At 46.6% G+C, this 10,805-nt stretch overlaps 1 protein-coding gene across 2 annotated transcripts; it reads left to right on the forward strand.

Annotated features, from left to right (window-relative positions):
- The first annotated feature begins 1,279 nt into the window (after nt 1–1,279).
- LOC149450341 (E3 ubiquitin/ISG15 ligase TRIM25-like) lies at nt 1,280–9,311 on the forward strand. Of its 2 annotated transcripts, none has more exons than XM_089692044.1 (2): nt 1,280–1,949; nt 6,142–9,311. In XM_089692044.1, exons 1-2 carry the CDS (start codon nt 1,280–1,282, stop codon nt 7,068–7,070), a joined length of 1,599 nt encoding a protein of 532 aa, XP_089548170.1. In that variant the 3' UTR covers nt 7,071–9,311. The 2 variants fall into 2 exon arrangements, with proteins under 2 accessions (XP_089548170.1, XP_089548171.1); XM_089692045.1 differs by having other exon boundaries at nt 1,280–1,940.
- The last annotated feature ends 1,494 nt before the right edge of the window (nt 9,312–10,805 follow it).

Consider the following 10,805-nt stretch of genomic DNA (forward strand, 5'->3'; position numbering starts at 1 on the left):
TCTAGAACAGGGAGGGGGAGAAGGGAGGAAGATGGGGACAGGTCAGTCATAGAGCAGGGCTCACTCACCCCGAACTGGGATCTGAAGACTCAGGCAACGTCATCCATCATGCAGAGAGGGTGGAGCTTCCAGGGGCTAAGTTTCATATCTCCTGCCCACATTCCCTTTCTGAGGCACTGCACTGGCTGTGTGTGGGCGGGGCAGACAGGGGGAGAGGGGCGGGATCAGCTGGAATAGATCAAGTCCTGTCTCCTCTCCCGTCTATGCAGAGGGGAGGGGGGGAGAGCTCGTTACCTGGAGTCTGGGACACAGAGACTTGGCAGATGCAGCCAGCCGCCCCTACAGATTGCTTCCCTGACCAACGGTTTGGCAACCCTGCTTGGGCACAGTATTCATGGGGGGTTGCCTGGGTGGGCGCAGCTGCAATCTAGGGGGGGGGGGCATAACCCACCCCAGCACCCCCCTAGATCCCGCCATGGTTCATACCCATGTGATCTGATTCAAGCAAATGCAATATGTTCTGCAACCTGCTTTTGGGGAGTTGTTAAAGTGGAGTTCCAGCTGAACAAAAAAATTAAAGTCCGCAAATACAAAAACTGGAGCTTCTGACCTATAAAATACAGACACTTACCTGTCCTTAGGTCCAGCGGTGTCCTCACCACGGCTGCTTTTCTTCTCTCGGGGAGAGAGGGGGGTGGAGAACAACTTCTGCTTTCGAATGCCTAGGTGATCCCAGCGGAAGTGGGAGCGGGCACATGTCAATTTCGGGTACCCGCTCCCCCCGCTCCCCAAAGGTGCCAATCCTTAATGGGGAATGAGGGACAAAGGCTTAAAGCGGAACTTCCCCTTTTGGGTGGAGCTCCGCTTTAACTTTTAGTTGACACCTGCAGCAGATGGCATGAACACAGTGGGATTGCTATGTGGTGGGGAAATGCAGCGATTCCTGTGCGTTTGTGTGTGAACTCAGCCTTAACCACAAAATACAACAAACAGAAACATGCCAATAGCATTTCACGCTGCGGTATATAAGCCAGTTTTATGTCTTGTCTGCAGATGCAATTTACTATTTAAAAGTCATTGACGTATAAAAAAAACAGATCAGTTTACAAATGTCAGAATATATTCCTTTAATATATAAACATTTGCTTTATCCACAAACTTCCTGAAGATAAAACTACAACACCAGCTCAGCCCCGCCCTGTGCTGAGAAATGTGAGACGACCTTTAGATTTTCCGCGTCGGAGACTTTCACTTTCACTTCTCACTTCTGCTGTCAGCGATGGCGTCTGCTGATCTGAGAGAGGAGCTGGACTGTTCCATCTGTCTGAACATTTATACCGATCCTGTAAACCTGAGATGTGGACACAACTTCTGCCGGGTCTGTATTGATCGATCGTTGGATACACAGGAGGGGTCTGGAGGTTATTCCTGTCCTCAGTGCAGAGAAGAGTTCCAGGATCGGCCTGCATTGCAGAGGAACATCACACTACGTAACATAGTGGAGACCTTCCGGTCTACTCAGCCAGATGAGAAGAAGACTGGAATCTTCTGTACTTACTGCATTCACTCTCCTGTACCCGCTGTTAGATCCTGTCTGATGTGTGAAGCTTCTCTATGTGATAATCACCTGAGAATCCACAGCAAGTCACCAGAACATGTCCTAACTGACCCCACCACTTCCATGGAGAACAGAAAATGTGCCATCCATAGGGAGCTTCTTAAATATTACTGTGCTGCAGATGCCGCCTGTATCTGTGTGTCCTGCAGGCTGGATGGAGAACACCAGGGACACAAGGTGGAGACTCTGGATGAGGCTTCTGAGAAGAAGAAACAGAAACTGAGAAACGTTCTGCAGAAACTGATGACAGAGACAGAGAAGACGGAGAAAAGAGTCCAGAGTCTGCAGGAACGTAAGGGAAAAGTACAAGAAAAATCAGCTGGTCTAACAGGTCTAACAATTTTTTATTTATAATTTTTTATTTATATTCTAATTTTTCTATTTTTTTTTTTATTATTATTTTTTCCGATATTTTAATTTTCCCAACTCCGTCCCAGATTATATGGTCCCTCTACAACAACATCGTGGTCATATCTATGCATCATCCCCCCGCTGCTTCATAAATAATTAATAATTCCATTCCCCGTACCTACATTTATATATATATATATTATTATTACCTTATTAATACCTTGTCATCCAGTCCTCCTCTTCTCTACTTTTTAACGCTCTACTTTCTCCACCTCCACACCCACCCAGTACCTCACTCACTGCTCATGAGATTGCAAATCATTTCAAAAACAAGATTCATAGGGGCATCGCCACTGCACAGAAATCCATCCCACTTAGCATACCTTATACTAAACCTCCCTCAACACTTTCCTCTTTTGACCTTGCTACTACTGAAGAGGTCACTAAGGTTTTCTCAGAAGCCCATCTCACTACCTGCCCCCTGGATCCTGTCCCCTCACAACTACTACGGTCACCCTCCTCTTCCATCCTATGCTCCCTCACTCACATCTTCAATCTTTCCCTCTCTACTGGTGCCTTCCCCTCCCCTCCAAAGCATGCGCACATCACTCCCATACTTAAAAAGCCCTCCCTGGACCCCACCAACCTGAACAACCTAAGACCCATCTCCCTGCTGCCATTTACCTCTAAACTCCTAGAACACTTAGTCTACAATCGCCTGAGCTCCCACCTCACCGACAACAACCTTCTTGACCCTTTACAGTCTGGCTTTCGCTCACTACACTCCATTGAAACTGCCCTACTAAAACTCACTAATGATCTACTAACTGCTAAAACCAATGGCCACTATTCCATACTCATCCCAACCAATGACCACTACTCTGTACTCATCCCAACCAATGGCCACTACTCTGTACTCATCCCAACCAATGACCACTACTCCGTACTCATCCCAACCAATGACCACTACTCCGTACTCATCCCAACCAATGACCACTACTCCGTACTCATCCCAACCAATGGTCACTACTCCATACTCATCCCAACCAATGGTCACTACTCCGTACTCATCCCAACCAATGACCACTACTCCGTACTCATCCCAACCAATGACCACTACTCCGTACTCATCCCAACCAATGACCACTACTCCGTACTCTTACTACTTGACCTCTCTGTGGCTTTTGAAATGGATGAACATCCTCTCCTCCTCAAAAAACTTTACTCTCTTGGCCTCAGAGACTCTGCTCTCTCCTGGTTCTTCTCCTACCTATCGCAGCGCTCCTTTAGTGTTACCTATATAAAGCGGCCTCCTCCTCTTCACTCCCTCTTTCTGTAAGGGCCCCTCAAGGTTCTGTCCAAGTCCCTTCTCTTCTCCATCTACACCTCCTCCCTTGGTCATTTGATAAACTCCCATGGCTTTAAGTACCATCTCTATGCTGAGGACATGCAAATCTATCTGTCTACCCCTCACCTCACCCCTTCAGTCTCCTCTCGCATTGCTAACCTACTAAGTGACATATCGGAATGGATGTCACTCCACTTCCTCAAACTCAATCTTTCCAAAACTGAGCTCTTAGTATTCCCTCCAGCCCGTGCCCCCTCCCCGGACTTCTCCATCAAAATCAGTAACACAATCATCAGTCCATCCCCTCACACCAGGATACTAGGTGTAATCCTAGACTCCCATCTGTCCTTCCAGCCCCAAATCCAATCACTGTCCAAATCATGTAGACTTCACCTCCGCAACATCTCCAAGATACGACCGTTCCTAACCTCGGAAACCACTAAGCAACTTATCCACTCCCTTGTTATATCAAACCTCGACTATTGTAACTCCCTCCTCACTGGCCGACCTCATCGCAGGCTATCCCCTCTTCAGTCTATAATGAATGCTGCCGCCAGACTCATCCACCTTACTAACCGTTCTGTATCTGCCACCCCTCTCTGCCAATCCCTCCACTGGCCTCCACTCAGTGTCCTCCACCCCTCTCTGCCAATCTCTCCACTGACCTCCACTCAGTGTCCTCCACCCCTCTCTGCCAATCCCTCCACTGACCTCCACTCAGTGTCCTCCACCCCTCTCTGCCAATCCCTCCACTGACCTCCACTCGGTGTCCTCCACCCCTCTCTGCCAATCCCTCCACTGACCTCCACTCAGTGTCCTCCACCCCTCTCTGCCAATCCCTCCACTGACCTCCACTCAGTGTCTTCCACCCCTCTCTGCCAATCCCTCCACTGACCTCCACTCAGTGTCCTCCACCCCTCTCTGCCAATCCCTCCACTGACCTCCATTCAGTGTCCTCCACCCCTCTCTGCCAATCCCTCCACTGACCTCCTTCAGTGTCCTCCACCCCTCTCTGCCAATCCCTCCACTGGCTTCCCATTGCCCAATGGATAAAATTCAAAACATTAACAATAACGTACAAAGCCATTTATAACTCTGCCCCAAATTACATCACCAATCTTGTCTCTAAATATCACCCACACCGTCCTCTCCACTCCTTGCAAGACCTACTCTCTAGCTGCCTTGTCTCCTCCTCCCATGCGGGTCTCCAGGACTTCTCTGGAGCTTCCCTCATCCTCTGCAACTCTCTACCCCAATTTATCAGACTATCGCCTACTCTGCTCACTTTTAGGTGATCTCTGAAAACCTATCTCTTCAGGGAAGCCTATCCTGCCCTCAGCTAATAATGGAATCTTCTACTTTTCCAACCAGTCCATCCCCCACAGTTACTACCTTTTGTACCACTAGCCCCTCCCTCCTAGATTGTAAGATCCAAGGAGCAGGGCCCTCAAATCCCTCTTGTATTGAACTGTTTTGTTGCTGTATTGTCTCCCGTTATATTGTAAAGCGCTGAGCAAACTGTTGGTGCTATATAAATCCTGTGTAATAATAATAATAATACTTTTATTTTTATATTTGTAATATTGTCATTATTCTACAGTATTTGATTATCATCATTACCGTTACCATGGTTATACTGCATTTTTACTCACCTAATTATTTTATATACCACTGTTGCAAGGTGCTCTTCACATCCTATGCCACTAGCTAAATTTATGAGCCATCTCACCAAGCATACACCATTGTGTGCAACATATCTAATTATATATATATATATTTTTTAATTTTAATTCTTATTTTTTAATTTTCAATTAATTTTTATTAATTTTAATTTTTAATTTTTTTTTATTTATTTACTTATTTTTTATTTTTCATTTTTATATTTCATTGTTTTTTAAATTTTGTAATTTTTTAATTTTACACTTTATTATTTTTTAATTTCCCAATGTATATATATTTAATGTATTTTAATTTTATTTTTTTATTTTTTTTATTTTATAATTTTTTATAATTTTTTGTGTATATATATATTTTTTAATATATATAAACATTTTAGATATTTTATTTTTTACATATATAATCACATTTGATTTTACATTATTATTTTTCATTTTGGCCATTTCTATTTTTATTCACATTTTATAAATATTGATATCCAAATGTCTTTTTTTCCTTTTTCTTTTCATTTCCTCTGTTTTCCATTTTCCTGTTTCATTTTTTCCCATACCATTTTATTTTCACTATTAATAATTTCTTATTTTTTCATCCATTTACAATTTTAATTCTCTTCCCGTACTCTTTTAACCACACAGTGTCACCTTACAACAATGGTAGAATCACATTATTGCTGAAACAATTGGTTAATTAATTGCCAATCAGCCCCTCTGAGGATTAACTCCATATATATACAACTATCGGACTCCCACTTCCCCCGGCTTGATAAAGGAGCGCACTTCCGCCTCTCCAGGCCAGCGCATGCTCCGAAACGCATCACAGTGCACCTTGGGTAACTGACATCATCACGCCCACGTCATCGCTGCGTTCCAGCGTGCGTTCCCCCCGGCTTTGAGGAGGACGTGCACGCTGGCCGGCTCCACAGCTGTCCCCCTCCAGCCACCACGCTGCTCCAGCGGAACGCTGACACATTGTTACCGATGACAGCTCAGTGACACCGATGACACCCCCTCCTGTCCCATGTTACACCACACCACTTTATTTCATGCATTACTTGTACCTCATACATGGGAGGGTTCCTACTTCTCATCTTCATTAAAGTGTTATGCTGCACTTAGAGGCGCTTCTTCTCCTTCTCTCATCCTAACAGAGAGAGTCACTGCCCTGTTCATAGAGCTCAGGAGACAACTGGAGGACCTGGAGAAGAGAGTCCTGAGGGAGATCGCCAGCCAGGAAGAGCGGCTTTCATGTCCATTGTCTGAGATGATCCATCAACTGGAGATAAAGAAGAAGGATCTGTCCAGGAAGATGGGGGACATTGAGGAGCTGTGTAACATGACCGACCCCCTGACTGTCCTCCAGGAATCAGACACAGGGGACTTGTGTGATACTGAGGAGGGAGATGATGAGGACAGAGAGAGACATGATAGACTCCTCCATGATGGAGGGGATCTGGATGTGGCTGGAATCTCACACACATTACACACAGGGATATCTGATATGATAAAAGGGGGAAATGTATGCTTCAATATACAGGAAGCTTCAGACTTATTACTGGATGTGAACACAGCTCATAATGATCTACAGATATCAGATGACATGAAAACTGCATCCAGGTCAGATATAGAGCAGAATCGTCCAGAAACACCAGAGAGATTTCAGTACTGGTATCAGGTATTAAGCAGTCAGAGTTTTTCCTCGGGGCGACATTACTGGGAAGTGGATGTCAGTGAGGGGGAACGTTGCGGAGTCGGGATGTGTTATCCCAGTATAGAGAGGAGAGGAGGGCATTCAGGGATTGGATGTAATAACAAGTCCTGGAGTTTGTGGAAGTATAACAGTGAGTGTAATCTATTACATGATAATAAAACAATCCGCATATCTCCCGATACCCCCCCTGATAGAGTCAGGATCTATGTGGATTATGAGGCCGGGCAGCTGTCCTTTTATGATCTGTGTGACCCCATCAGACACCTCCACACCTTCACCACCACCTTCACTGAGCCCCTCCATGCCGGGTTACGGGTAGGAAAAGGTCGTATAAAGATCTCTGGGGGGGTCAGGAGACGTGTAAAATGATCATATGACAGGAAATCTGACCTGGATCTGGTGAAATCTGCTGAGAAATGTGAATCTGGTTCATAGGATGACACCGTTTGTAGAGATAATATATTTCTTCAATCGGTAGATCTGGTAGATCTCAGCTGAGGAGAGTGTCCTCCATCACTTCCACACCCAACAAGACAAGATTTTGGGGGGGGGGGGTTATTTAGCATTAGGCTGACCACACACTATACAATCTGATTGTACAATAACCTTTAGATCTCCCATCAGCTGTGTAGTATACGGGTCTGCCTGATGTGACCCAATAAAGAGCTGATTCACACATGTGCAGTGCGGATTGAAGCTCAGGATTCACAGCTAATTGGCACAGTAGTTGTTCAGCGGTTCAGATCAGGTTTACATCAGGTTCAGGAAAGGTTCAGGTCAGGATTTTATCCCGTTCACACACGTGCGGTTTAGAAACGGTTCCCATAGAAGTCAGTAGCCTGTAATCCGCACCTGAACCGGACCGCACTGCTCAGAAATCTCACATGCAGGGGCGGACTGACAACTCATGGGGCCCCCAGGCAATAGGGGATCATGGGGCCCCCGTTTCCTTGCCCAAACTCAAAAAAGCATAGGCTTTTTTCATAGGAAAAAGGTACCAGGGGAATCTCATGGGGCCCTCTACTGACCCCAGGCCCTCGGGCAGTATCCGAGTTTCCAAATGGTCAGTCCGCCGCTGCTCATATTACTCCTCACCGCCAGTGCAATGGACCTATCATTGGTGTCAGTGGGAGGAATAGTGCCCCATCATTGGTGTCAGTGGGAGAAATAGTGCCCCATCATTGGTATCAGTGGGAGGAATATTGCCCCATCACTGGTGTCAGTGGGAGGAATAGTGCCCCATCTTTGGTGTCAGTGAGAGGAATAGTGCCCCATCTTTGGTGTCAGTGGGAGGAATAGTATCCCGTCTTTGGTGTCAGTGGGAGGAATAGTGTCACATCTTTGGTGTAAGTGGGGGGGAATAGTGCCCCGTCATTGGTATCGGGGGGGATAGTGTCCCATCATTGGTGTCAGTGGGAGGAATAGTACCCCATCATTGGTGTCAGTGGTGGAAGGAATAGTGTTCCTTCATTGGTGTCAGTGGGGGGAGGAATAGTGCCCCATTGTTGGTGTCAGTGGGGAGAGGAATAGTGCCCCATCGTTGGTGTCAGTGGGGGGAGGAATAGTGCCCCATCGTTGGTGTCAGTGGGGGGAGGAATAGTACCCCATCGTTGGTGTCAGTGGGAGGAATAGTGTCACATCTTTGGTGTAAGTGGGGGGGAATAGTGCCCCGTCATTGGTGTCGGGGGGGATAGTGTCCCAACATTGGTGTCAGTGGGAGGAATAGTACCCCATCATTGGTGTCAGTGGTGGAAGGAATAGTGTTCCATCATTGGTGTCAGTGGGGGGAGGAATAGTGCCCCATTGTTGGTGTCAGTGGGGAGAGGAATAGTGCCCCATCGTTGGTGTCAGTGGGGGGAGGAATAGTACCCCATCGTTGGTGTCAGTGGGGAGAGTTATAGTGCCCCATCGTTGGTGTCAGTGGGGAGAGGAATAGTGCCCCATCGTTGGTGTCAGTGGGGAGAGGAATAGTGCCCCATCGTTGGTGTCAGTGGGGGGAGGAATAGTGCCCCATTGTTGGTGTCAGTGGGGAGAGGAATAGTGCCCCATCGTTGGTGTCAGTGGGGGGAGGAATAGTGCCCCATCGTTGGTGTCAGTGGGGGGAGGAATAGTACCCCATCGTTGGTGTCAGGGGAGGAATAGTGCTCCATCATTGGGGTCAGTGGGAGGAATAATGCCCCATCATTAGTTTCAGTGACACCAACGATGGGGCACTATTCCTCCCAATGACACTTACCTTGCTGACCCCTGCTCCAGCCTAGGTGCTACTGCAGCCAGCATGCCTGGTTGCAGCAACACCATCAGCACGGTACACTTACCGGGCGGTCAGCTGTCCTGCTTCATTCACTCCGGGTGCTCCCTCACTCGATGTTTGCGGGGCTGCTCGGCTCCACCTCCTCGCAGGTGACTGGCTGCCTGTGTGCCTTTCCTGAGCTACAGTTTTGGCGCCCAATCACCGGTGAGGAGGCGGAGCCGAGCGGCAGCGCGTACATCGAGTGATGGAGCGCCCGGAGAGAGAAGAGAAGGCTGCAGATACACAGGTACAACTTCTGTAGGAGGATTTGTTTCCTCTCTGTGTATCTCCTGAGGCCAGTCACTGCACTGGGTATAGGTAAGGGTTTACAACCCCTTTGAAGATTTAATCATGAGTCGGTTTTATGGCCCTTTTACCCGTCTGACTGCTGAACAGCAGAGATTATGCTGGATGGTTATTTACTGTTATAAATAAGTCATCTAGAAAGGTGAAAATATTTTATTCTGTAAAGTGGTTATAAGGGAAGGACATTCTGTACCTCAAAGCCGTATTAAACCCAAAGGGAAACATTTGTTATATTGCAGCTTACCAATTCTTAGATGTGACGGCTGCATTAGTTTTATTTTTTAGGCTTTCTTTCCTCTATTTTTATCTGGTGATCCTGCCAGTATGTCTGTTGTTTTTCAAAGGAACAAGCTCTCTTGCAGATATAGCGGTTATAGGGATGAGACAAACCATCTGCCAATGACAGGGGTGATTACAATACTCAACTTTTATTTATGTAAAAACTTTATCCTAAAAGGGAAAGCATGTTTGGTGTAACTGCTTGGAGTTTGGCTTCAATTTGTTAGTGTATTTAAATCTGCTAGTCCATTTAACACTCCCCTCCCCCCAGACAGATAATGCTACTGTCCAAAGCTGCCCCCTGTACTGCTTCCTCCAGAGTGGGGGCGATCTAATACAGGAGGAGTGTTACTGACCAGCAGTGCTGGGACAAGATCATCTAGAGCCCAGGGGGAACATGCTGAATTGTGCCCCCCCCCCCAAGATGTATGAGCATTATGTGTTAGCAAAAATCCCCTCCCCCACAAAAAAATGGACTAATCTGCCTGCTTATCCCCTAAGCATTCCCCCTCCTCCCAGTACAAGTCTGCTCTTTGCTGAAATCCCCTTCCCAGCACAAATGTGTGCTCCCCCAACCCCTCCCCCCCAGCTCAAATCCACTCATTCCTGAAAGAAATTCCCCACTGCTAGTACAAATCCTCTACCCCTCACCTCAAATTTCACTTCTAGGTACAAATCCTCTCCCCCCACTCTAAATCGCCCCTCCCAGCAAAAATTCTCCCCAATCCCCCATCCTAACACAAATCCCCCCAATCATTCCTGCTAGCACAACCCCCCCACCCCACAAAAAAAACCTCCCCTACTTGCACAAATACCACCCCCAACCTTCTTTTGGTGCCCCCCACCTCACATGATATCACAGTGCCCAGGGCATCCACCCCCCTACCCACCCCTTGTCCCAGCCCTGCTGACCAGATCACCAGGTGAAAACAGAGGGGAGAAAGCCTAAAAAAAGAAAACTAATGCAGTCAAGAGAAAAAAATGCATCGGGTGGTGAAAAAGCAAAATCCACCTGTTGGTTGTCTCTGTGGAATTCTACTGAGAAGTCATTTTACCTTTTATATGTGTTGTTTTATATATTCCATGCATTTTAAGGTTTTAGATTCCACTTTTATGCATTTTATCTTGTCTCTATTTTTGTGCCATTTTATGTTCTGGGATTTGATTATTGTGTGCTGACATTTTATTGTACATTTTATTGTCTAACTTTCATCTTTGATGGTTCA

This window comes from Staurois parvus, unplaced genomic scaffold (genome assembly GCF_062004578.1).
Source record: "Staurois parvus isolate SC_StPar_1 unplaced genomic scaffold, SC_StPar_1.0 ptg000575l, whole genome shotgun sequence".
NCBI lineage: Eukaryota > Metazoa > Chordata > Amphibia > Anura > Ranidae > Staurois > Staurois parvus.